At 46.6% G+C, this 25826-nt stretch overlaps 1 protein-coding gene across 1 annotated transcript in view; it reads right to left on the bottom strand.

The window, feature by feature from the left end:
* Positions 1 to 7072: 7072 nt before the first annotated feature.
* The window catches only part of NR2E3 (nuclear receptor subfamily 2 group E member 3), a 31148-nt gene continuing 12394 nt past the window's right edge, over positions 7073 to 25826 (bottom strand). The window contains exons 4-8 of the mRNA XM_086959855.1: positions 17080 to 17346; positions 11952 to 12130; positions 10624 to 10864; positions 9504 to 9609; positions 7073 to 8553 (exon numbers count right to left, since the gene is read on the bottom strand). Coding sequence (XP_086815981.1) covers positions 8421 to 8553; positions 9504 to 9609; positions 10624 to 10864; positions 11952 to 12130; positions 17080 to 17346 — 926 coding nt within the window. The 3' untranslated portion in view covers positions 7073 to 8420. The remainder of the gene's footprint in view (positions 8554 to 9503; positions 9610 to 10623; positions 10865 to 11951; positions 12131 to 17079; positions 17347 to 25826) is intronic.

Raw genomic sequence — 25826 nt, 5'->3', positions numbered from 1 at the left:
ATGTTCTCTACACCAAAGAAAAAACCTCTTCCACTTAAACGCGTATGACGTTCTTGTGGAGGGTCTTTTTGCTTCTTTTAAAATATGCATACAATCAGGAGGCAGATTTAAATGACCGTATTGCAGGATCTCAGGAGCCATGCTGTCAAGTTCAGTGAGAGAAGGTTGGGATGAAGAATCCTCCCGCCCATCTTGGTCAGCAGGTCCGGCCTGCAAGGTAGTCTCCTGTGTGGAAGTACCGACAGATGTAGAAGGTCCGGGTACCACCACTGCCGTGGCCAGTCTGAAGCTATCAGAATCATGGTCATGCTGGATCTGAGTAGCTTGGACACCACCTTCAGGATCAGGGGCAGAGGAGGAAAGACATAGGCAAATGTCCCTGACCAGTCCATCAAAAGAGCATTCCCCCTTGTCCCTGGACGGTGGAATCTGGACGCGAAGGCGTGGCATTTTGTGTTTTCGTCGTCCGCGAATAGATCTATTTCCGGACGACCCCAACAATGGAAAAGGTCCGACCCCAACGATGGAAAAGGTCCGCCACCACCTCGTCGTGTAGCACCCAGTCTGGCTGGTCTTCGAAGTGCCTGCCGAGTGCATCTGCCTTGACATTTAGCTCTCCTGGAAGATGCACCGCCACCACCGAGAGGTTCTGGGTGAGCAGCCAGTGCCAGATCGCCTGTGACTCCAGGGAGAGAGTACGCAACAAGTTCCACCCTGCTTGTTCAGGTAGAACATGGTCGTTGTGTTGTCGGTCTGGAATAGGACTAAATCGGACTCGATTTCAGGCAGGAAAGCTTTCAGAGCCAGATGGACTGCTCGTAGCTCCAGCATGTTGATGTGGTAGGTCTGTTCTTTTGCCAACCACCGTCCTTGTATCTGAAGGCACCCCATGTGTGCCCCCAGCCTTGCAGAGACGTGTTTGTCACCACCAATTGCACTGGTAGTGGCTGATGAAAAGGGACTCCCACCATCAGATTCCGCTGCTGAGTCCACCATGAGAGGGAGGATCTCGTCGCCTGGGAGAGAGAGATCTGATCCTCCCAGCGACCTGTCGACTGATCCCACTGATCCTCCAGAGTCTGCTGCAAAGGACGCATCCTCAGCCTGGCGTTGGGAATGAGAAAAATGCAGGACACCATGGATCCTAGCAGGGATGCCACCTGCCGGACTGTCGGATTCTGCACCTGGAGCAGAAGCCTGCATCTCTGTCTCATTGAAGACAGTCTCTCCTCCGAAGGATACGCTCTTCCCACGCTTGTGTCCAGAACGGAGCCGAGGTAGTGGATGGACTGGATGGGCTGCTGCACTGACTTGTCCATGTTGACATGCAGCCTGAGGTCGTGCAGCTGCTGGAGACAGAACTGGAAGTCGTGACTCACTTGCAGTGGGGATGGACCTTTCAGTAGCCAGCCGTCCAAGTATGGATAGACGAAGAGACCTTTTCTGTGAAGAAAGGCTACCACCACTGCCATGCATTTGGTGAAGACTCACGAAACAGACTTCAGTCCAAAGGGCAGGACCTTATACTGATAATGTTTGTGGCCGACCACAAACCGCAGGTACTTCCGATGACGTTTTGTAATGGAGATGTGGAAGTATGCATCTTGGAGGTCCACCGAACACATCCAATCCCCTACTTGCAGATGTGGACATATTTGGTGATGGGCCAACATGCAAAACTTCTTCTTCACTATGACCTTGTTCAGAAATCGAAGTTCCAGAATTGGTCGAAACTTGTCCTCCTGATCTTTTTTGGGGACAAGAAAGTATCTGGAGTAAACTCCTTTTCCTCTTTGAAAGGGCAGAACCTCCTCTATCGCCTGCTTTTGGAGAAGAGCTCTCACCTCTTTTCGAAGCAGCTTTAACTGGTGAGGACGAGACTTTTTTGGTGGTATGTCCTTCGGAAGAGCACGGAAACGTAGCGCATGTCCATTGCGTAGTATATTCAGCACCCAGCGATCTCCTGTGATGCTGGCCCACTCTGCTAGATGTTGAGAAGCACTTCCTTCCACTGGATGGGCAACGGCGGCAGAGGAAGCCACTGCTCATGACTTCCCACCTATCGTTGTGGTAGAGGACTGCTGTTGGTGACCATTTCTACCTCTGTTGGACTTTCCTCCTCGAAACTGGGTTTTCCCCTGGTTCTTGTTCTGGGACCACTGAGGGGGTTGAACCCTCTGTTGAGGCCCCTTGCGCTGGTTGGATTTGTAGCGGCGCTTAAATTCCTTCTTCTTCTCCAACCCAACCGCCTTGATAGTGTCCAACTCGGTTTTCATCCTCGTCATCTCTTCGTCAGCGTGCATGCCGAAGAGAGAAGAGCCAGACAATGGAAGGTTTAGGATTCTTTCCTGTGCATCTGGCTTCAGTCCTGTTAATCGCAACCAGGCCGACCTCCTGGCGCATGTCCCATGCACGTAGGAGTGCGCTGATAGCACTGCACCATCTGACGCAGTGCTTATCATTTGGTTAGCCACCAAAGATCCCTCTGTGACTACTTCAGCGAAATCCTTTTGGTCTTCCTTTGGGAGCTTGGTTTTGAAACACTCCAAAGAGTCCCAGAGAGCTCTGTCATACCTGCCAAGCCATGCAGCCACCCTGGAGACTTTAAAGGATGCAGCAGCAGAAGTGCAGGCCCTGCGACCCCATGAGTCCTGGGACCTGCTCTCTTTGCCTGGTGGAACAGAAGAAGTGGCCGAAACAGCATGCGTCTTCTTCGCTGCGGCCACGATGACAGAGTCTGCAGGAGGATCCGCCTTGACGAAGACCGGATCAGAGGCAGCCGGCTTATATTTCTTCAAGAGACGAGCTGGCACCTCTTTAATGGTTGCTGGAGTTAAAAAAGTGTCCCTGACTGGGTCAAGGATCCCAGGAACCAATGGAAGCAGAGGACAAGATGCTGTCTTCTGATGGGGAGTCTAAAAAATCACTGTTGTCGTGACTCTCTGCAGAACCTTATGGTAGGTGCTAATGTCATCTATGGGCGAGACCCTGGAAATTGGGCTGTCCGATAGTGTGGGGGAGTAATCCCTCCTGGAGGATGGGGTAGAGGAAGTCGAGGAAGTAGATGGTGTTCTCCTACTTCGTCGGTGTACACTACACCTCCTTTCACATGTATCTGCGCGTTCCTCACGTCTCGGAGAACGCGATCTGTAGTGCCTTCTCTCTGGAGACCACTCCTGCCTGTGTCTAGGAGAGCTCGGTCTGTCCACTTCGTCCACCAGTCTCTGAAGAGGAGACCTATGCACAGAGCTGACATACTCCTGCATTCGCTTTGATGCTCCAGTGTCCCGCCAGTGACTTAAGGGCAGCTGCCATCTTGGGGACAACTGACCTGCAGCAGGAGGTCTTGAAGGGGACTTGCGGACGTGTGTAGCAGGTTCCGCAGTGGCTGATCTTGCAGAAGCCCTCCTGGAAGAATGAGAGGACGAATGGCGTGATGCTGACTCCGTCACCAGGACCACTGATCCATCCCCAGACCTCACTGAGGCCTGTCTCGACGTCGAACGTGCTCTCGACATCGAACCTGCACGCACTCCAGACGCCGATCTAGGCTCCTGCCGTCTGCTCGACGTCGAGCGCCGTCTCGACGGCGACCAGTGCTGATGATAAGCCGTTGAGTGCTCTCTCGACGTCGACCGGCGTTGAGAAGCCTACGACGGAGGATTTTTGTCTCTCGAAGCCGAGTGTCATATAGACTACGGCGGAGCTGTATCCACTCTCGATGTCGAAGGTCTGCAAGATGACGGCGGAGGGGTTTTTCTCACCCTCGACGCCGAACGCCGTCGAGACGGCGGCGGAGATCTCATCCTCGATGTCGGTCGTCGCAGAGTTGACAACGGTGGAGGGGTCCTTGTTCTCAAATTTGATCGCTGGTGGGACTGCGATCACAGAAGAGAGCCTGTCCTCGACGTTGAATGCCTTGCCGACGCCGACGGAGGGTCTTTGCACCTCGACGCCGATCGTCGCCGAGTTGACGACGGCGGAGGGGTTTTGTTCCTCGACGCCGATCGTCGCCAGGTTGACGACGGTGGAGGGGTGACACTCCTCGACGCCGATCGTCGCCTGGTTGACGACGGCAGAGGGTCTCTGCTCCTCGACGTCGATTGTCGCTGGGTTGACGACGACGGAGGAGTCTTGTCCCTTGACGCCGATCCTCGCCGAGTTGACGACGGCAGAGGATCTTGAAATCGACGACATCGACGACATACCTCTTCTCGGCGGCGAGCCCGCTGTGGAGGGTCGTTTCTTCGATAAATGACCCACCTGAAGATCCTTTTTCAGCGCCGAGCCCGACGCTGAAGCAGAAGGACGCGAGGACTTACTTCTAGAAGATGTTCTAGGCCTCTTGGAGCCCTTCCTTACTGGAGACCTTCCTCTAAATGACTTATCTGCCAGGCCATGAATGCAAATTCTTTTCCTGTCCTTCAAAGTTCTTCTGGACACGTTCTGGCAGTGAGGGCAGGTCTTCAGATCATGATCTTCAGGTAGACAAAGAATACAGACTCCATGAGAGTCTGTTTTGGCCTTCTTTTTACCACAAGAAGGGCAAGAGTCAAAAAGAGATGGCATTTTCAGATAATCAAAATGCCCAAACCTGTCAAAAAAAGACAGCCTCTCACTTCTACAGATGAAAAAACGTCGAAGTGAGGAATAAAAGTTGTCAAAAGTGAAAAGATTTTCTGAAGAAATCAGAACATAGTGGAGCTGTGTTGCCGGGATCCTTCCAGAAGGAGCCGGAAAGAACAACTGACCTAACTGTCACCCCTGAGGCATGATGGGAAGCTGGGGGTCATGAGTGCCTTAAAGGCACGGTGTCAGTTTATTGCTGTACAGCTACAGGTTAGCTTTTCAGTCTTTTTAGACTGTGTATTTGCAATGCAGCCTGGGAGCTTTCTATGCTTTCAGTGTTTTATGAGAATTTCTACTGCTTTCTAAGCATTAAAACAGTTTCTAAACACACTTTGTTGTTGTTTCTCATGTTTCTAATGCATGTTATTCATGTATGGTGGAAATTCTTTACAGCATGATTCAGCTCTGGTGTTTATTAGGCTGCAATTGCCTATTTTTGTATATATATATATATATATATATATATATATATATATATATATATATATATATATATATATATATATGGTTACATGTATATGTGGGGCACATATAATATAGTGTTTCCGGGGTCCCGAGCATTGGGCGGGAATTTTCTAATGCTTATGACTTTGATGAGGATCCCCTGGAAGAGAATGGGCGCTTTTACAAAAAAAAACATTTGTCCGTCAACTTAACAAACAAATTCTTTTTTTTCTAAAAGTGCCTCATTCCGCACTTTCACTTTAAAGGCTGCTGTGCCATTTTCTTTAGACGCGGCGCGTCTAAGAAAAGGGGCACTGCCGACATTATAGTGAAAGTGCTTCATGGGCGCTTTTACAAGCAAGAATGTAATATAATAGGTCTTGCATTTACAAGAGGTTCGTACATGTGAGATCTATTGCATTGCAAATGCTTGTTACACAAGCAACAGTGGAAACTAGCTTTGACGATTTTAGCAACAATGGTGAAAACAAGCATGTGGCTTGCAGCACCTAATCAGAGGCTCAGAGAGCAGCAAATGAGACTCAATGACGGTCCTCCAGCACTGTAACAAAGTGCAAAGATCAATGGTGACAAAACCAAAAGAAAAATCCAAACAGGTTCAACTTAGCCAAGCAGCTCTATGCAAAATGCCGTCCTGTTCTGCAACCACCAATCATTCTGTAACCAACCATCATTCCGTCTCAAGTCCCAGCCTGCACACTTGGGCTCAGATTTACTAACCCCTTGTGTTGCCATTAGGTTTTGCAAGGCAACGCAAGTGCTTAAGTGAAATCTATTAAGGCACACACAGCCACTTTGTGCGGCTCTACGTGGCTTAGTAAGTCCAGAGTATGCAAGGCTGTGCAAATCACTGCCTTGAGTGGCTCTGCTATGGGAAGGCATCCACCTATTCATTTTTGTGCATTCTCAAATTTTCTAAGGGTAGGAAACCTGGTAATGTTCCAGAGGCGTAACGAGAAGAAATAAGGTTATTTCTCCTCGTTATTTTCTCTTTCTAGTTGTTCTGCTTACTGCAGCACACATAGAAAGAGGAAAGTGCCTCTGGTGATTGTTTTTGTATTCATTCCTGCACAAAACAATCCTGTCTGTAATGCTGGCACCATTTTACCATGGCGTATGGGTGCCTGTGTTGACGCTAGAGAGAAAGAGCAAAAGTCCACCATCTCTTTGTAAATATGGCGCATTCCTGCTCCCACCATTCGACGCAGAGCTGCTCAGCAAGTTGTCTTGCTGCGTTGCGTCAAGATTTAGCAAGTCTGACTAAGACAGGATTTATTAAGGAAAGTAAATGTTCCTTCTGAAGATCCCCAAGGATCTTCTATTTCAAAATCAAACAATTAATCATCTTTCTAAAAACAGATGCAAAAAATTATGATTTGCTCCTTTAAGAGCCAGTCAGAAGAGGGATCATAAGAGACCTCATTGGTCCCCCTTTCAGGCGCACTCTTCTTGATGTGTAGTCCAGATTTACCGAATAATTTTTAATTTTGTCTACCTTTATGTTTTTACAAAAAAAAAAAGCCTAAATATTGAACTATTCAGAAACGCTTTTTTTCTGTGCCCATCACATCTGGCGGTAGCTACTGACAAATATCAGAGCGGGGCCTTCCCAGTGCCGCTTGGACTCGAGCTGGCCCATCACAATATCCAGACTCCCAACCACATGTGGCGCTATGAAGCGATGCGCATTACTATATAAAATCCCAAATCAAGGAAGTTAGTGATAAAATCATATGTTTGCAAATGAAAACAACAGCTTTGCAAATAAATGTTTTAAAACTGCACAGAGCAGTTTGATACCAACGTTATAAATTGTGAAGACAGAAGATGTGGGGATTGATATGGCCCACTTTCTATTTTCACTGGAAAAAGTACTTCAGGTTGAAACCACACAAACGAAAACCAGTTGCAGAGAACATTTTTAATTAAATAATACAGCCAAGGGTTCCAAACTTCCACGGCCCGCTCCCCTCTCTCTGGTAACTACAAATGCCACCAGGGAGCAAAGTCTGAAAGGCCTTAATTAATAGTGCCATTCTCAATTTGTTTTATGAATAAAACTGGCAAGATGACTCGACCATGCCTGGGTTGAGCAGCAGCCCATGGGCTCAGACTAACTCGTGCTAAGAGGTGCAGTGGGCCTAGGGGAGGATGTCCTTCCACCATAGACTGCATGCTACATGGCTGAAAACAAACAGTGCAATATCTACACCTCTGATGAAAGCGCCCTTTCTTAAACGCGTAAGTTAAGTGACATCTCATCACAAATAAATTCATTACAGTCAAAATGTTCATATTTAGTTGTACAAACTGAACCCCACCCCAAAAAAACTCCTACAGTGACACAAGATACACTTAGAGATGGATGACATTATTTTATCCTTTCTCAGTGTGAGGTAAATACAAGATACTAAAATGGACACTTCATTGCAGTGTGCTCTGATCCCATTTTGCACGTGTCAGAGAGGACACAGTTCTTCTGCAAGGATTTTTGGTGCTAAAGGTGGGGTGAAATTGAGCTACACCCCACCAGCAATGAGGCCCATTTCATACTTCTAGGACTTATTCCAGACCACGGGCCCCCGAGGCACCTTCATAGATTTGCTGTGCTGTAGTACAATACTGTCAGGACACTTTAGGGGTCATTTCAGTCCATAAAATAGAGTGTTGTTACCCAGGTTGCCTCATTAAATCTTTTCCTATTGTCCTTAGCGGGTCAGCAGGTCATGACAGCATGGTCAGTCAGTCCTTCGTATCGCTTGATCTTTGAAGTTGGACACGCCCTCTAGATTCCATGTCCGTTACCTTGACTTGCGCTAGTGTGCATGCGCGGAATGATTCTTGGCCCAACCGCTAGTTGCAGTAACTCATATCCCAAGAGGCAGAAATATGTTACATATACATAGACACTATGTCCTTATCACCATAAGCACAATACTTCATTTTCTGCCTTGAGTGACCTGCGAGTCCGGAGCAGGTACTTGTACCCTCTTCTTGTTGATCGACACATAATACTGACTACAAAATAGCAATAAAGATCATCTCTCCTGGGTGGTGTAGTTTGCAGGCCGGGCTGTGTCATAACAGGGTCACAGTTTAAGATGCACAGGAAAGCCTGCTTCTCCTCTATACTGAACAAGCTATCACGCGGGGTGGGCTCCTGAGGACCTCCGCTGCACAGAAGGACCGCGATGCTGGCACAGTCAGGAGGCCATGTTGGATTACCTACTGAGTCCTCTCCACCCAGAGAACTGAGAGTAGGGCAGGATGGATGGAGCACTGCAAGGGGTTTAGTGGAGCCGAAGGCAGAGAGCAAGCAGCATGGTCTAGTTCTTGAACATGTCACAAAGCAGTTTCTCCATCGGGGTATTGCCAATGGTTCTGTGAAAAAAGAGAAGCTCGATGTGGTCAGAAGAAATGAACCTCAGTGAGGGGAGTAGAAGCAGCAACTTCCCAAACCTGGAAGAAACAAGAAAGAGCGAAATCCAGTTACCCTCTAGCTTTATTTTTTAATAGGTTGGATTAAAAAGCTGTTTCAACCTGTTCATACCATGAGTTAAGGCACAGAGACGTCAGATGCTAAACTCACAGGTGGATAAACTCACTCTCAACCCACACACCTGGCATTACCCATGGTTTCACGATGATTTATCAGCCTCTAGCATCACCAGCATGATTGAGGCTCACTGGATCCATCACATGAGCTAATAACTGCAGAAAAAGGTGCCCGTGTTCTTCTCCCGCAGTCCCTATCAGCGTAAAGTTACTTTGTGTTATACTGCAACGTAATGTAATTCTGAGTGACTGAGACTAAGAGACCTCTCACCCAGAGGCTGACGTACCCTTAGTTCGAAATCACAGCTTCTCTATCTGGTCCTATGCCATTGAAAGGAAACTGCTTGTGAAAGGCTATCAATAAAGAGTGATCGGCTACCAAGACAATCAATAGCACCAAGGAGCAACAGCTTAAGGGTAACTGATCAACAGAATATTCCTAAATCAATAGCTAGTTATTACCTACCAAAAACAGTGTAAAAGACCATGTAGAGACATTACTAGTATCTACTATCAATTCATAGAATTTATTACCCGTGAGCAAAAACTGTTTTTTAGTTTTCCCCTTCATTGGTTTTTACAAAGAGGGAAATATCAAATCCTAGCCCACAATTAGTAGGAGGAGGATGTCTGTCTGCTGTCAGATGTTTCATCAGCATATTCCAGGGCAGAAGCAAATCACATGGTAAGAACAAATGTGGGGAGGAGGAAAACAATGTAGTCAAAACCAGCAGACAGCCCATTCCCAACAAAGCATGCATCAGCGACCCTGGAGTGAACATCAGAATACCCGTGCCTGGTACAGTTCGTGCTGATTATCATGCAGGACTCAACAGAGTCATTGACTGTGTTACCTGACAGGCTGGTTTGGGTAGTGTGCCCGGTCGTGTTGCCCCAGCATCATCTGTGACTGGTCCTGCAGATTTTCAACTTGTTCAGGATCCTTCAGGCCTCGCGTTTCTGCACCAAGGTAAGTACATGTTTTAAATTAAACTTATGACATTTTAATGTGTGTTTCCCAGCAGAGTTTAAAGTATCTAATAAAGCTAGGAAGTAAAGGAAATAGTGGAAAAAGCAATAGTGCTCAAATGGTCCGAAAATCCCCAGCATAGCACATTGTTTTATATATGTTACAGATCAAGTTTTCCAGTGAATGCTTCACTCTGGTTTCTTGATACGGAATCTTCATTGAATTGCATATGGTCTATTTTCTCACCCACCAACTCTTTTGGTCACGTATTATCAATATAAGCTAACAGTGTATTTATGATTCTGATTGTTATTTATCACATTATGAACTTTATAAATATCTGTAATAACTGTTGTGAAATTTTCGTATCAAATGCAAATCAGTACTAAACCATGACATGTGCATTGAAAGTTCCCTAATATCCTAAAACGAACTGAAGGAACTATTGAGTACACAATTGTTAATAATCTTTTAACATTGTGACTCCCAAATAGGGACTTAAAAAAAGCCTTAATCCAAAGGGTAAGATTTGTGCGATTTTAAGATTTTCTCATAAGACAGCATGAGATGCTTTATGTCCTCAGATGACAAGCGTGAAGTGCATATCTCTTTGGAAGGCACTGTGCATATTTGGCCTTCTGTGCTTTTCCTCTAAGTGGGGTTTAATAGAAGAGAACCCCCTACCGAACCGCCCATGATCCTGATTTGTTCATTCCAGACTCCTATAGGCACTGTTTAGTTGCTAGCTAGATTTGACCAATAAAGATCCCATTACATAATCACAGAGCGCCACACTATCTCTTCACTTAACCGAAAGCATAATATACTCAACTACGTCCCTCAAGGTTTTAAGTGTGTATTAATTTTTAGCTGTTAAATAACAAGAATGGTTTTCATTGGGTAGGATGCATTACTTCTACCTAGCTAGAGGAGACAGTATATTTGACACAAATGGAGGCATCCCTTTAAAATATTTGCATTGAGGGCTTGAATGATGCCTGTACCTGGCTTGAAGAGCACTATAGCTTTCATACAGGCGAATTCTGTTGGATCCACATTGATAGACTTGAAGCGTGCAATCGTTTCCTGTAGGCTTCGAATATCTATGCCCGATGACACTGCTTTCCCATTTATGCTTGGTGAGAGTTCAGGCACAGAGAGTAGCGGACAGTTTTCCAAAGGCATTGACCACTGGATGGCGCATAGAAGGAACAACTCACTCCAGGCCTCTTCCAACAAGATCACCTTGAAGGGGGAAGAAAGGCAGAGAAAATGGACATTTACCCACAAAACCTTAATTCTTGTTTCATGAGATATCTCTTCAATTATAGAACCCGGTCCAACACCCATACTGGTAAAAAGCTATTCAATGAAATTGTGTCATACTGCTTAGCACTGCACTGCCTGGGAGACAGCTGATTATTATCATGCTATTTATTATTGTAATATAATTCATGTTCTTAAAGCCGCATCTTTATCTCGCCCTTAATTCCTAATTCAGTTTCAGCTTTAATTGTGAGGCAGATCACTACCCAATTCTCAGTTCAACCTGCAATAAAAACCCACAGCCTTTAACTTGTGCTCAGTCTCAAACTCAGCCTAAACCACTGTTTCCTAACTTTCTTATCAACCCGCAACCAAGGGCTGGCTGCTTTCGTGTCATTATCACCTATTTCAGACTCGACTGGAATCAATATGTACTCAAACTTCAGTTCAAGACCCAGCCATGAATGTCCGCTCGGACACAAATTGACACCTCGATTCATACAAATACTGTTTAGTTTGTAAATCAGATACTGACTTAAAACCTAATTTCATCTCCACCATCAGCCTTGTTTGAAGGTTTAAATCATGACTGCCAACATGGGCAACTCAAAGTCAAAAAATCTAAATCCAGATAAATCTTCAATAAAATAATGTCGCAATTGAAAATTCTGACATCAGTCAAACTGCACAGCTCACTTCACTTCACCCCAATTCTCCAGCCCAAGTCTTGATTCCAGTCTAACCATGTCACTAACTTGGTGCTCCATCATTTGCCCAGTTTTGATTTCTGAGAGATTCTCAGATGAACGTCAACCTGATTACCAACTTCAGGATTTGTTTGAGACCAAGGGCCTACTTCCATGTCAATACTGCACAAGCACCAACTACAGGTAATTGTTGTTCCAGGGGGCCAACCCCATCCCAAACTCTAGAAGCTCTCAAACCACATCCCACACAAACCACCTCGCCGACAGAATCCACAAATTCAATGCCACACTATCTGAAACGTTAGAGGAGCATTTAAGGTCAGATGCCCTCTCACCATCCTACAGAAGGCATAGTTTACCTGGTCCCTAAAGGGAAGGTTGGAGAAGACGGGGAGGTTTTTAGCCCACTTGACCGCCATGAAAAGGAGCCGAGCTGACGTCTCGTAGATGCTCTCAGGACTGGGAGGGTATGTTGACATCTGGTACTCTGTTGAAGAACGCTCTGGTTCGTTGCTTGTCACATCAATGTTTTCATCGGCTGACGAGAAGGAAAACATTCTGTCAAGGCTTTGTCGAACCGTCTCAAGAAATAACATTAAAGCGAAAGACCTTTCAGACCCCTGATCGCTGCTGTTCCTCGAGGCCTTATCATGGTTTTTTAGGGTCTGGTGGAGGAATGGTTCCACTGTATCCGTGTGGGACAAGAATATTTTGGAAAATGTCAGCATGATGAAAAAAAATGATGTTATTAGCCTATCAGCACACAGGATTTCCAAGAACGCCCTATGATATCCCATTGTGTGTAGTTGCCATTTCGAGCTCCATTTTACCTCCCTGAACAGCATGGGAAACGGCACTGCAACTTTCCATTTAGGAATCAGCTGTGGACCATTTTGCTAAGAATGAGCAGAAAGAAATGCATTTGGTTTGTTTGTTATTTTTGGCATCTTTCAAATCTACGAAGTATCCAAAATTAGTTCACCTCATTACTTGTTATGAACAAAAAAAAATGGTGCAAATTGAGTTTGCCACATTTTTCCCGATATTTGAACCCATCCTTTTTTATTTCACAAGCGGCAAAAATAGTGCCGACTAATCTGCTCCATTTTTGCCAGGTGCAAAACGGTAGATACTATTGTCGAATGTTTAAATACCTTTACAACGTCTATAAGAAAATATTTTTGCTTTTATTTAATGAGTAAATATGTTGCTCGTTAGTGTTTCTTACTTATTTGAAAACTGTTTTAAGCAAAGTGCCTTGACACAATTATTTGATGTCGTTTTACTATCAGCTAGTGATTCTTACTAAACTGAAGCTTGTTTTAATCAAAGTGCCTTGACACAACTATTTACTATTCGCCTGCCCAAACTTGCTTGAGAATAGATTTTTTTGGCAAATGTCCTATAGAAGGCTACCTGCGACATTTTATCGTTTTAATTCCATTACCGGATGGTAAAAAGCATGAGTATACACAGACAGTATTCACAGTAAGGACTCACTTGTGAGGATGCGTTACAGAATGCCATTTATGTGAAATTAGTCTGGACTTTACTGGAAAGGCATTTATTATGCTTATTGATTAAAATGTGTCGTTGGAGGAAGATGAATTTGGGAAGCAAGTATAAGACCTGTTGTCTGATGTACTTTTTAGTAGACATATTTCCAGGAGGCTTTGGAGTTAACATGCAGGGGCATACATTTTTAATTGGTCAGGTTAAAATGATGGACCCTGATGCAGTGTAAAAAAAATGGTAATGTAGTTTCTTATATAGCACACGTATCACCACAAAGAGTATCTCGGCGCTTGCTTTGCGAACCCGTCCTGGTTTTTCCCTGTGGGATAGCCCAGCTGGGCACCCCCAAGGTGAAAGCCAGGCATCCCGCCGCGGGGGCCGTAGTGGAGATTGAGCAAGCTATTGCCCAGAGTTGCAGAGCGTGAACCCCTGATTCAAGTAGGCACCGAAGCGAGAATTATCAGGTCCGTGGACATTTGGGCTCCAAACCCTGCCGCGTCGGGAATTGAACCCTGGTCCCGGGCCGACCTCTGCTTCTGGGTCTGCCTCCTCCAACCGGTGAGCCACACTTCTCCACTTCTCCACTCCACAATGTCTTGTGGGGACATTGGGTTGTCTTTGGGTATTATTACTGAAATTCTAGACTAGAGCTAAGGCTAAGATTGAATTAGCTTTCCAATGGGGTGACATATACATTGAAAAGTGTGGGGTCGAGCGAGGACTCCTGTGGGACCACGCAAAGGAAGAGAGTACGAAATTGTCCAGTTAAACCGATTGTTCACGTCCATGAAGGAACGAGTTAAGTAAGTTCCATGCAGTGCCTGAGATACCGATGTGAGCTAGACGAGCCAGCAGTCTTCCATGGTTGACGGTGTCAAACGCTGCCGACAAATCGAGTAAGATCAGGGCTGCCCTGCCACCCTAATCGAGGGAAGTCCTGATCTCTTTTGTCACTTTAATTAAGGCCATTTCCAAACTATGCTGCAAAAGCAGAAGCCAAACTGGTTAGCATACATTAAATTGTGGACTTGAATAAACTCAACAAATTGAGTATTCATTACTTTCTCAATAACCTTAGCAGACATAGGTAGACGTGAGATGGGGCGATAACTATTCAGGGTTGAAGGGTCCGGGGAAGGTTTCTTTATGACAGTGATCACTGAGGCTTTCTTACATATAGTTGGAAAAGAGCCAGACTGAAACATTAGATGGAATATATATTCCAGCCAGTCAGTGTCGGAGAAATGGTATTCGCAAAAAGAGCAGTAACCTTGAGTGGACAGGGGTCCCCAGGGATCCAAATCTGGTGGATTTAACCAACCTTGTATCCTTGTCGATGGAGGCTGGAGTGAATACCGTAAAGGTAGAGTCAGCCCGATTAAAGCTAGGGCAGACAGAACTGAAATGGAAAGGAGCATTCATGGTGGAGAAAGTGTTGCAAATATTTTCTATTTTCTGAAGAAAAAAGCTGCCAATGAGCTGCAAAAAGATTGACTGGAGTTCATAGATTGCTCAGCAGAATCAGTTGTGAGCTTGAGCACAGGTTGGAAAAGTTCCTTGGTGGAATTTGTAGCTGATTCAATTCTATTAGTAAAATAGGCATATTTTACCGTGAGTATTTTCCCCTTGTAAATGCTCAAGGACCTTTATACTTTACTTTTCCAACGTCGTTGTACTCTAGTCTCTATTTTTTCACTTGCTTCCTGCCGCTCTACTTGAGAGCCTTCAAGTCTTGTGAGTACCAAGGTGCAGGGACATTATTTCTCTTATATCTGTCAGTTTTAGGTGGAGCCAAGGTGCAGACAGCAGTGTCTACCCAATGTGTATATTGAGCAATGGCCGAAATCATCTCATCGGAGAGGAGGAGTATAGAGTCTTCTAACCATTTGGAGAATTGTTCCAAATCGGCTTTGTACTGTGAATGTTGTACTGGAGGAGGCTCTAAATGGTGATGAGGGGCTATGACTACAATATGAAACAGGATGGAGCTATGGTCTGACCAAGCTAAGGCAAGAATATTTGTAATGCCCAATAGGGTGTTTATGGTAAAAATACCGTCCAAGGTGTGACCCGCCAAGTGAGTAGGGCCATAGACCAATAGTCACCCAGCACTGTATAATTAGTAGAAAGAATATTGGCTTCTAGAAGGCTACTGAATTCTGACTAAATTCCTGCAAGAAAATTAAACATGGGCCAGGTGGGCAGTGGCCCATGCTTCCCTTGAAAAACTTGAACTTAGAGAGTGAAATATTAATGGAGTGCGCCTCGCATGTAAGCAGTTAGACTTGTCAGGCTTAAGGTGGTCTTCGACCAAACTTTTTGCCTTATTTGTTCATTTTTGCTGGTCTTGTTTGTTGGCCTTAGGACACTCTGCACTTCTACAACTTCTAACCAGTGCTAAAGTCTGTGTGCTCACTCCCTATATGGTAACATTGACTTACGCCCAATTTGCACATTCATTTTACTTTAAATGCTACTAGTGGGCCTGCAGCACTAATTGTGCCACCCACTTAAGTAGCCTGTCAAACATGCCTCAGGCCTGCCATAGCAGTCTGTGTGTGCAGTTTAAACTGCCATTTTGACCTGACAAAAATAAACCTTTTGCCAGGCCTAAACCTTCCTTTTCAATACATATGTAATCCGTAGGGTGGCCCTTAAACAATCCATAAGGCAGGGTGCAATGTCTTTAAAAAGTTGGACATGTACAAACTCTTACATTCGTCTTTCATTACTGCAAGGCCTCCCACTCCCATAGGATAACATTGGGGTACCTTATTACATTTAATAAGTGCTTACCTTCAATTGGGAGCAGGTAGGAATATTGAGTTTAGTGTCTAAAGAAGTGTAATTTAAAACCCTCTTTAATGGTAAGTTGGATTTTAAAATCACAATTCCTAAAATGCCACTTTTAGAAAGTTGGAATTTTCTTGTCCCAACCATTTAGTGCCTGCAGCCTAGGAGAGGATGTGGCGTAAAGAAACTGAGATGCCGACTTTGGAAACAGTGGGAGCTAGGTTCGAGTCTCGGAGTCGGCATCAACATCCTGTGAATCTTGGCAAATCACATAATCTCCCTGTGCATACAATTTAGCTCCTTGATACCCTCAAGGGTGAATTGCCACACTGTACAAATCTTGGATTTATTTATCCTGGGTCATTTGGCTAGGTGCAGATGGCAGTTGAACTTTGTGTATTGCTCCAAGACAGTGCGACAAAGGGGGAATAGGTGTTGGCAGGATGTGCCATCTCTGAGTTGACACAGGGAAAGGAGCTGTCACCTACCACACTTGCTTATCACAAAAGCTCTACCTGAGCACAGTCAGAAAGGTTTGGACACTACTCTTTTATATTACCAGACACGCTTGGGCCATGGCAGGGAGGTAGGACCTTCTAAACACCTCTTGGGGTGGAAACCTCCAGAACCTTCTCCTCCTTCTTAGCTAGAACCATGTATGAATAAAGGACCCTCAGACCCAACTCTTCAGGACACCTCTGGAAATGTGGATACTACAGAAGGACTGCAGTGCTGCTCAGCTGCCAGAAGGACTGCTAAACTGCTGCCCTACTACACCACTGTCTTGCTGCCCTACTTGATGAGAAGGAAGATTGGACCAGCACTCTTCCTCCCAGGCTCAAATGACTCCAAGGGTGGGCTGACTGACCTCCTGGCCTGAGCTCCAGCAGCATAACAACCCACAAAGGTTTCCCTGCATTTGCTAACCTGACCTGCTTCCTGCACCTGACTGAGCCCTGCTGGTCTCTGCTGGAGTGAGTTCATGATCCCCCAAGAGATGCCCCTCCGGCCCTGGACTCTTTATGTGGCATACGTTGAGCTCCCTCTTCAAGAAAAGGAGAAATCCTCAAGTTGTGGGCTCTTTCCTACTCTGAAGAGGCTCGTTCGTGCCAAGACCTTGCTCATGTGCCACCCACCAACTCGTAGCTCCGGTTATCTTGACAATGAAATGTAACTCACCATCTTCAGGCTCTAGCTTCGCGCAGGTCTCAGCTGTCATCAAGCTAGCCATGAAGCGGTGGTTGTTGGGAGGAGTCTGTGCCCTGGTAGCCTGGGGTCTGGATATTGTTGCAGAGACTGGTAGCCTCAGGTTTTGCAGTGTAGGACAGGAAGGCAGAGGAGGGTCCCGTGTTGTAGCAAGATGCTCAGATCTGCTGTCGGAGTCCAGTTCGATGCTGTCAAGCCGGACCTGCGCGGTGCTCCGTGGCTGACGCTCATTCTGGACCGCTGTGGGATAAATCACCCGGTACACAACAAGGGTGAGAGAGAAACAGGAGGAAGGAAGGTAAAGGTCAGTTGAGTTACGTGATCTGCAAAGTGGCCAGAAATACAAAGCAAGATACACGAACAATGCATATGGTCACTCAACTGTCAAAATCCTATGCCTGCAACACGCCACATACAGAGAATGCAAAAGGTTATTGGGGTTGCATCAACAATATCATTTGGGGAAAGTATATTTGAAATTCGTTAAAAGCAATGCAACAAACGTTTTGGAAGAGGAAAAATGTGGAACTAAGAATTTTGGGGTGGAGGGCGGGAGGCGGTGACAGGTAGTTGAAGAGACAGCAATATATCATATCAACCAATCAGCATTTGTAGAGCGCAGCACTGTAACCCCTGGGGGTATGTTGGCGCTGGGGAAGAGTTCTCATTAGAAAAGCCTGGTCCTGAGGATATGGCGGAAAGAAGGAAGAAACCAGCAGAAAAAGGCAAAACAGAGGGCAGAAAAACAAGCGAGCAGAAAAGGCTACAAACAGAGGGTAGAAGAACCATTAGAAAAGAGAAAACAGAGCAGACGAGGGTAAAATAGAGGGCCCAAAAACGAGCAGAAAATGCCACAAAGCAAAAAAAATTGCAGAAAATGTAAAACACAGGGCAGAAAAGCAGAAATGCAAAACAGGGCAGAAAAACGAGGAAAAAATGCAAAACAGAGCAGAAGAGGGACAAACAGAGGGCAGGAAATGGAAAACCGAGGGCAGGAAGACAAGTAGAAAAAGCCAAAACAGAGGGCACAAAAAAAAGGCATAACAGAGGGCAGACAAACGAGCAGACAAAGGCAACACAGGGCAGTAAAACAAGAAGAAACGGCAAAACTGAGGGCAGAAAAACGAGCAGAGAAGACAAAACAGAGAAAGATATGAGCAGTGAAGGCACAAACAGAGAGTAGGAGATAGACAGGCAGCAGAGGGTAGTGGACTGTGGGAAAGCTGGACAGGAGAACTGTCGCGGGGGGGGGGGCTGCACGGAGGACTTCAGGGGTAGTGTGCCAATTTATGACACAAGGGTTGTGGGAATATCACACTTCAGATTTGTGGTTGGCTGTGAGTGTCCTGTGCATTAAAAAGACTAAAATATCAACGATTTGGGGGGCCTTGTGATAATAAAGGAGAGCTGTGTAGGGAGCTGTCATATTTTCTAAGGATTGCCTTTATATAAAGGTGACTTTCCAGTTGTCAGCATAGTTCTATTTCGTTGTGCAGGTCCGTGACTAGAAGCTTGTAAATCTATCTACTCAGTTACTTGCAATATCCTAAATGTTCAGAACGTGCACGTTTTTTAATCCTATATATAAAATATATGTCATACTGGCTGGACTTGTAAAAGTGATCCGTCCAGTGGCGGTGCGTCCATTGGGGGCGTTGGGGCGTTGCCCCCCCGCCCGCACCCTTGACGTACTGCTCTGAACTGAAGTAAACTCAGTTTATTTCAGTTCAAAGACGCCGAGGGACAGTGCCTGTCAGTCAGCATGATGCAGACCGCCCACCCCCTTCAGAGTCTGAAGGGGGTGGGCGGTCCTGTGTCATGTTGACTGACAGGCATAAGGCATTGTCTGGGGCAGTGGCGGCTGGTGACATTTGAAAGTGGTGGGGCGTAAATACTGCACTGTGGCGAACGCAGCGCAGCGAGTGAGGCCGAACCACCTATGGGGGGGTTGGGGCTTCTCCCACGAGAACATTTTGAAAAAAGTGGGCAAATGGTGCATTCTCAAGCACATTTGAGAAAGAGGTGGCTTGGCGAATACATCTCTGGGAGTAGCCAGACAAGTCTCTTTACACTTGCACAGATACATCTCTCTCCCTGCATTCATATAGGCACAGTCACCCTCCACTCATAGACCCATCACTCACCCTTCCCTGACACATCAGTAAGCCAGCATTCACCCATCCACATCACTCACCCTGGCCTCACACAGGCACCCTGCTTACCCTGCACTCACACGGACATCACTAACCCTGGACTCACACAGGCAAACTGCTCACCCTGCACTCACACAGACATCACTCACCCTGGCCTCACACAGGCACCCTGCTCACCCTGCACTCACATGGACATCACTACCCCTGGACTCACACAGGCAAACTGCTCACCCTGCACTCACACAGACATCACTCACCCTGGACTCACACAGGCACACTACTCACCCTGCACTCTCACAGACATCACTCACCCTGGACTCACACAGACATCACTCACCCTGGACTTACACGGGCACACTGCTCAACCTGCACTCTCACAGACATCACTCACCCTGGACTCACACAGGCACACTGCTCAACCTGCACTCACACAGACATCACTCACCCTGGACTCACACAGGCACACTGCTCAACCTGCACTCTCACAGACATCACTCACCCTGGACTCACACAGGCAAACTGCTCAACCTGCACTCTCAGACATCACTCACCCTGGACTCACACAGGCACACTGCTCAACCTGCACTCACACAGACATCACTCACCCTGGACTCACACAGGCAAACTGCTCAACCTGCACTCTCACAGACAACACTCACCCTGGACTCACACAGGCACACTGCTCAACCTGCATTCACACAGACATCACTCACCCCGGACTCACACAGGCACACTGCTCAACCTATATTCACACAGACATCACTCACCCCGGACTCACACAGGCACACTGCTCAACCTGCACTCTCACAGACATCACTCACCCTGGACTCACACAGGCACACTGCTCAACCTGCACTCTCACAGACATCACTCACCCTGGACTCACACAGGCACACTGCTCAACCTGCACTCACACAGACATCACTCACCCAGGCTAATTCTAAAATGTGGGAACTCATTTTAGAGATGTTTATAAATAGTCACAAATTAGCATTTCCGTTTTCCCTTATGGACTTTGTACAATTTCTGTGGAAAAATATGCCCTGTGGCGAAGACTCAAAGCACTGGAATGTCAAATTTGCTGCCTTGTACTGTCAAGCCACCTGCTAGTCGAGTGGTGTTTCTTTAAACTCATGTGTAAGTAAGGATACATTAGAATTGCTTGATATTAGGCTGCATTTCAATAAACTGATGCGATAATGCGGTGTCCCATAAAGCAAGTAAAAGATTCGTAATTGAGTGCTATGCTGCGACATGGATGGATGGTGACACTTCACAAAATTATAAAAAACAAAAGCTTAAGCTATAAAACTTCGACACAGGCACAGCAATACTATAATTATTAAAACATATAATATTCATGTCGTACTTCCCTCTAGGGTTAAGGGCTGCTGTTGTAAATATCCCACAAAAGAGAATCGGGGGGAGGGGACAAAAACAAATGAAAGAGTCATTTCCCCCATTTCATATAGTCTCTCTGTATAAATAATTATTGCGTGCTACACCATGAATCGGAAACTCCCGAGTATGTGATCTAGGACTGTGTCTGTTAGTAGAGTGCAAAATGGCATACGGGTTGTTTTTATTTGCACACTATTCACACCTCTCGAGCAAGCAAACGCTTGCAGGCAAGGTGGCGCTTGAGGATGGGGGCGTACCACTGCTGGGCATCAGAGCACCAATGCATACCTCCAATAAGCCATGCTACAATGACAGACACCTTTTGAGCAAGGGACATATATATACCCCAGCCCCTCTGTAAATGTGCCTTCGTTTTCACGTGGAGGAGCCGTCATGTTTATATATCTACTCGTGCTTAAACATGAGCATCTTTTGAAACAGTTCTGAATTCTGAAAAAGGTAGAACTGTACACTCCAGTCCAGATGCAGAAATAAACTGATGGAAGTGAGGTTTCTGCCTGAACTGTGTAAGTCAGGCCTTCAGGGCCACATTACGTGAAGTTTGGATTCGAAACAGCCGAAGAAGCCGCAGATTACAGAGTGTTTCGCAAGACAGAAAACAAAATTAGGACTTCCATTAGATCTCTGATGCAGTAGCAGGGCTACTTTTTTTTTGTTTACAAATCACTCCACCTTCTTCTGCCACAGGCTAACACACCTTCACCTTAAAACAATACAAACATTCCATGATTCAAAGTTTTTCTTTCTAAAAAAACACTCTATATTTATTAAGCGTCTACTGACTCTGGATATTTTTATAAAACTCAATTGTATTAATGTATTTACTTTCAAATGGATACTCACCTTGAACACGTCCTTTCCCCACTCCAGTCACAACATTTATTGACAGTCGGGAGCCGGAGGTCACAGTTTTGTCTGGAGCACCGGTGATTATGTGCTGCTGCTACACCTGTGAGTGCTGGGGCAAGCTGGGAGCGTCTCCGAGAAAGTGAAGGAGGGTGGGGTGGAATAGTCAGGAGCCTAGAGGCCCACGATGGTGAGGACTGAAGAATGGCTACAGGCACGCAGACTGGAATACCAGAGGCCTGCCATGTGAGAGAGTGCGCGCAGGCCACCAAACACATTGCAGCATGTCTCCGTCTAATGAGGGGGCTTTCTCCCTTCTCCCTCCATCCGCTCCACTTGCATGCCCTCGACACTGCAGCAAATCACGTCTTCGGTGCCAAGCGGACTACACCACAATACTTCAAGGCACTCAGAGTGAGAGATGACTGAGGCACCTACAGAGCTCTGGGACAAGTAATGGGCAGAACCCAATGAACACTGCGAAGTGACCTGGGTGACACAGGAGTTTGAGCTCAGTTACACTGCACCACTTCAGGCAACAAGACAATCTGCAAGACAGAAGACCACGTCATCGGGGTGAAGACAATCTGCGTGTGGCCCTGCACAGGAGGATAAGTGCGAAGGTAGTCCGATTTAACTGGGGGAACACCGACAGCTCGCATGGGGTATTGGAGTGCCTGCAGGCAGGCGTTGATGAAATAACCCAGCAAAAAAAAAACACCCCAGAAGACCCACCTGAACATTACTTTTACCCACTGTACACCATGATGGGAGGAAAAGGTGTACGTTACGACTTACGAGAGATGTTCCTACGTAAAAGTAAGGGTGAGGGAGGGATGTAATTAGTAAATGCTCACAGAGTGACTCACAGTATCCGGCTACCGGCTTTGATGTCCCCAGTTTCTTCAGCCCGTCCAAAGGCAGCAGGTCGGCTGGGTCATTGTAATTGTGCATGAACTGCACCAACTTCTTTATCCTCCTCCTCTGTTGCTACTTGCTCCCTGATCTCGGCCTCCTTCCTCTCCGAGTCCGACAGCATGCCCGGCTGCCCGAGTGGAACATCTGGGTGGCGGACCCCAGGGGGGCATACACTTACAGCGCGCCGCTCTCTCATCCATTGTCTAAGCTTTCCTTAACAGCTCATGCCACCCGCCCGCATTATAAAGCAGGAGACTAGGTCGGAATCGGATCTCACCCAGCTGGCAGCTCTACCGGTACGTACTACTCAGAGAGTTTAGGCGGGGCCGCGGGAGTACAGTTTGGCTTTGTTTTTTTTTTTTTTTTGTTAACTTCAGTGCCACATCGGGGCTTGCCGTGCCCTGTCGCTCATCCTGGTGGTGGCATCCTCAGACTGTTCTGGTGGTCGTCTTGCAGGGCAGCTTTCATGAGCTGCTCACTGACTGACACTCGCAGGCGCAGCAATCTTCCGGGCATCGCTGACGCTGTGGGACACCCAGCGCTGGAGATGCGGCCGCAGCGCTCCTCGTGCCTGTGGTGGGCCTAGTTTAAATTCTAGGGCTCGCGCGCGGCGGTAACTCAGCCAATCCTGGCGCAGCATAACATCACCACTGCGCCAGGATTGGTTAACGTGCAGGGCTTATACTGCCCATAATGAGACCCGGCTCCCCCGGGTCTCTGCCTGTGTTCCTGCTAGAGGAGGAGGAGGAGGGAAGGGGCTACTGCGTGTGTGCGCATGCGTGGGCAAGTCAAAAAAAATGACTTGTCCTAAATGCGCACACACTGCTGCTCTCCCTGACACGCTGCTATCTGCCAGCCTGCCACTCACTGCCACAGGCCCGCCCCCACCCTTCCGCCACGCGATGAGGTCACCACAGTTAGTGACTCACACTCCGGAAATAATTCATCATGACTGTCGGCGCTGGCCGCGCTGCGCTCGTAGTTCAAATTTTTGGTATGCCCTGCGCAGTGTCAGTGACGTGACGGTCGTCCATGGGCCATGGCTAGTGGGGCAACGCCCCAACGCCCCCAATGGACGAACCGCCACTGGTCTGGGGGCAGGCAGCAACACACAGGTACGCATATGTGGGGACGGAGGCACATTTTTCACCCTTCCCCACGCATGCGTACTTGTGCCTGCTCGGCTGACGCATGCCCATTAGAAGAGCGAAACCTCGCTCTCCTAATGTGCAGGCGGGCAGAAAGCAGCCATGCCCTGTGTCAATCCTGGCGCGGAGCAGCCCCAGGATTGGTTGAGGACGGAGGTCGGGGTTTCCGCTCCAGCAGTTGAAGGCGCCAAGGTCCCAGAAGATGCGACGCTGACCGGCGGTCAGGTAAGTTTTCTTTCTTAAATTCCCGGTACAGCATGTAATTGCATTTGCTTTTAATTCTAGTTCTGATTAAGTGCGGATGGCACACTTTGCAACAAGGCGCACACGGTGCATTTTATCGTTATGGGCAGCGAAGAATAAAACTCGAGTAGACTTTAAAACAGCGAGTGATATTGCAGCAGAGCATTATGCGGAGCTTCGCGCAGATCTCCAGGTTTGAAAGTGCCTCAGGTGACACGTGTGAATTCATCATTTTTTAAATTCTTTCCCGCGTGGCGAGCTGCAGGGTGGCGCGTGAGGAGAATACTAATATCTACTTGAGTGCCTTCAAAGACAGCTAGCATCATCATCCCATACAATTCCTCTGCTACTGATGGAAAGCTTACTATTAGCTTAAAAATTGTTTTTCTCTGTTACATTGAATGAAATGCACACTTCATAGCAATAGCCACAAAAGGCCCGGCTTCAACAAAATCTTCCCAGCGCACTGATTCAAAGGGCACAATATTTGCATGGTTCGAAGGAGCTTCTTATCAGAGCCCTGTGCGATAGGATTCAGAACTGAACAGCAGTTCAGATTTTTTTGCTTAAAAGCTACAATTTTCTTCAATGGGAAAGAGATTTTCGAGGACAGACAGGGTCAATAATTTCACGAGTTTGATAGAATCGTTCACCCCTAGGTTGCACTGTTGAATCCGACATATTTTGATGGTGATCAAAGTAATTTCTTAACATTTTTGGGGTGATGGCGTACGTGGGATAGCATACACGCCCCTTTCAATTCAGTCACAACCAGAATCACTTTGAGACATCGCAGTAAGGGGCCAGAAAACTGAATGGGCATAAAAAAGATCAGCTTTTCTTTGGAATAGTTGCTTACAGATATCGCCCAGTCACAAGGATAGGGGTGTAAGGTAGGGGTGCGTGGCGTGTCACCTCGGCTACCCACAATCCATGTGAACCAGTAGTTCGGCCTAGCAGATATGGATCGAAATCACAATTGCATTTACACACAGAACATTGTTTCATTGTTTTCAGATGCACTTTCTCCTTCTTGGGCTGCCTTTCCCATTCATTATGTGTGTCGCCCAGATGTTGGCAATGTCACATGTTATTGCACAGATTATATTTTTTTAATTACCCATTATCTGAACTCTGACGCAAGGATAACGCAGCATATGTGAAATATACATAATAATTCAAGGAAAGTTATTTATAGTCGAGCCGGGTACCTTCTCCCTGATTTCGGTTCCTAGAGAAATATAAGTGGAGCTTTCATCGTGGGGCTGGGATTTATGGCAAACAGGCCGAGTGACATTAATAACGCCGCACAATCCCTTTCTAAACATCCCTGAGAAAGAGGTCGTACTTTGCCGTCTGTGGTTGATATTTGAGGTCCGTGGAGTTGTAAACTGCTTAAGAGGCCTTGATCTGCGAACAAGCAGCTATTAAATGCAGATCAGTGTCATGGGCAAAATCTACCTCTAATGTTTGAAAGAACAGAATCTGTGTGTCTAAGGAATTGCTTGGTGAATGGAACGTGAAGGCTTTTACACGCACGCACCTTTACCCACACCTCTAACAAGTGACTGCATTTGAACGCCAGAGAACGCGCAGATCGAGGGGATGGCGGCAGCTTCATCCAGACCAGTGGTCGGTCGTGTGGGTGTTTCTGTTTTCGGTGGTTAATTAGTCGAATGGACGGTTTGAATAGATTTCGGTTTGCAACTTGTTCGGCTGACTAGTCGTGTGAGAGCTGCTGGGCTCATGCGACTGATTGTTTGATGCGGGTCGCGTTGCGTGGCAGACACGTCACAGAGCACTTCTTGAGGGGGTCGGTTACTGCTTGGACTTAGACGCGGCTTGGATTTGCGAAGGTGTTTGTTAGGCATATGTTAGTTTGTGCCTCTTCTTTATTAATGTAGATGGTTATTATGAAGGCTTGCCACAGTGCACAGTTACATAAAATGTACGCCCCACCACTTTCAAATGTCACCAGCCGCCACTGGAT

Source organism: Lissotriton vulgaris, chromosome 2_2 (assembly GCF_964263255.1).
Source record: "Lissotriton vulgaris chromosome 2_2, aLisVul1.2, whole genome shotgun sequence".
Classification (NCBI taxonomy): domain Eukaryota; kingdom Metazoa; phylum Chordata; class Amphibia; order Caudata; family Salamandridae; genus Lissotriton; species Lissotriton vulgaris.
This window is presented reverse-complemented; position numbering and strand designations above follow the sequence as displayed.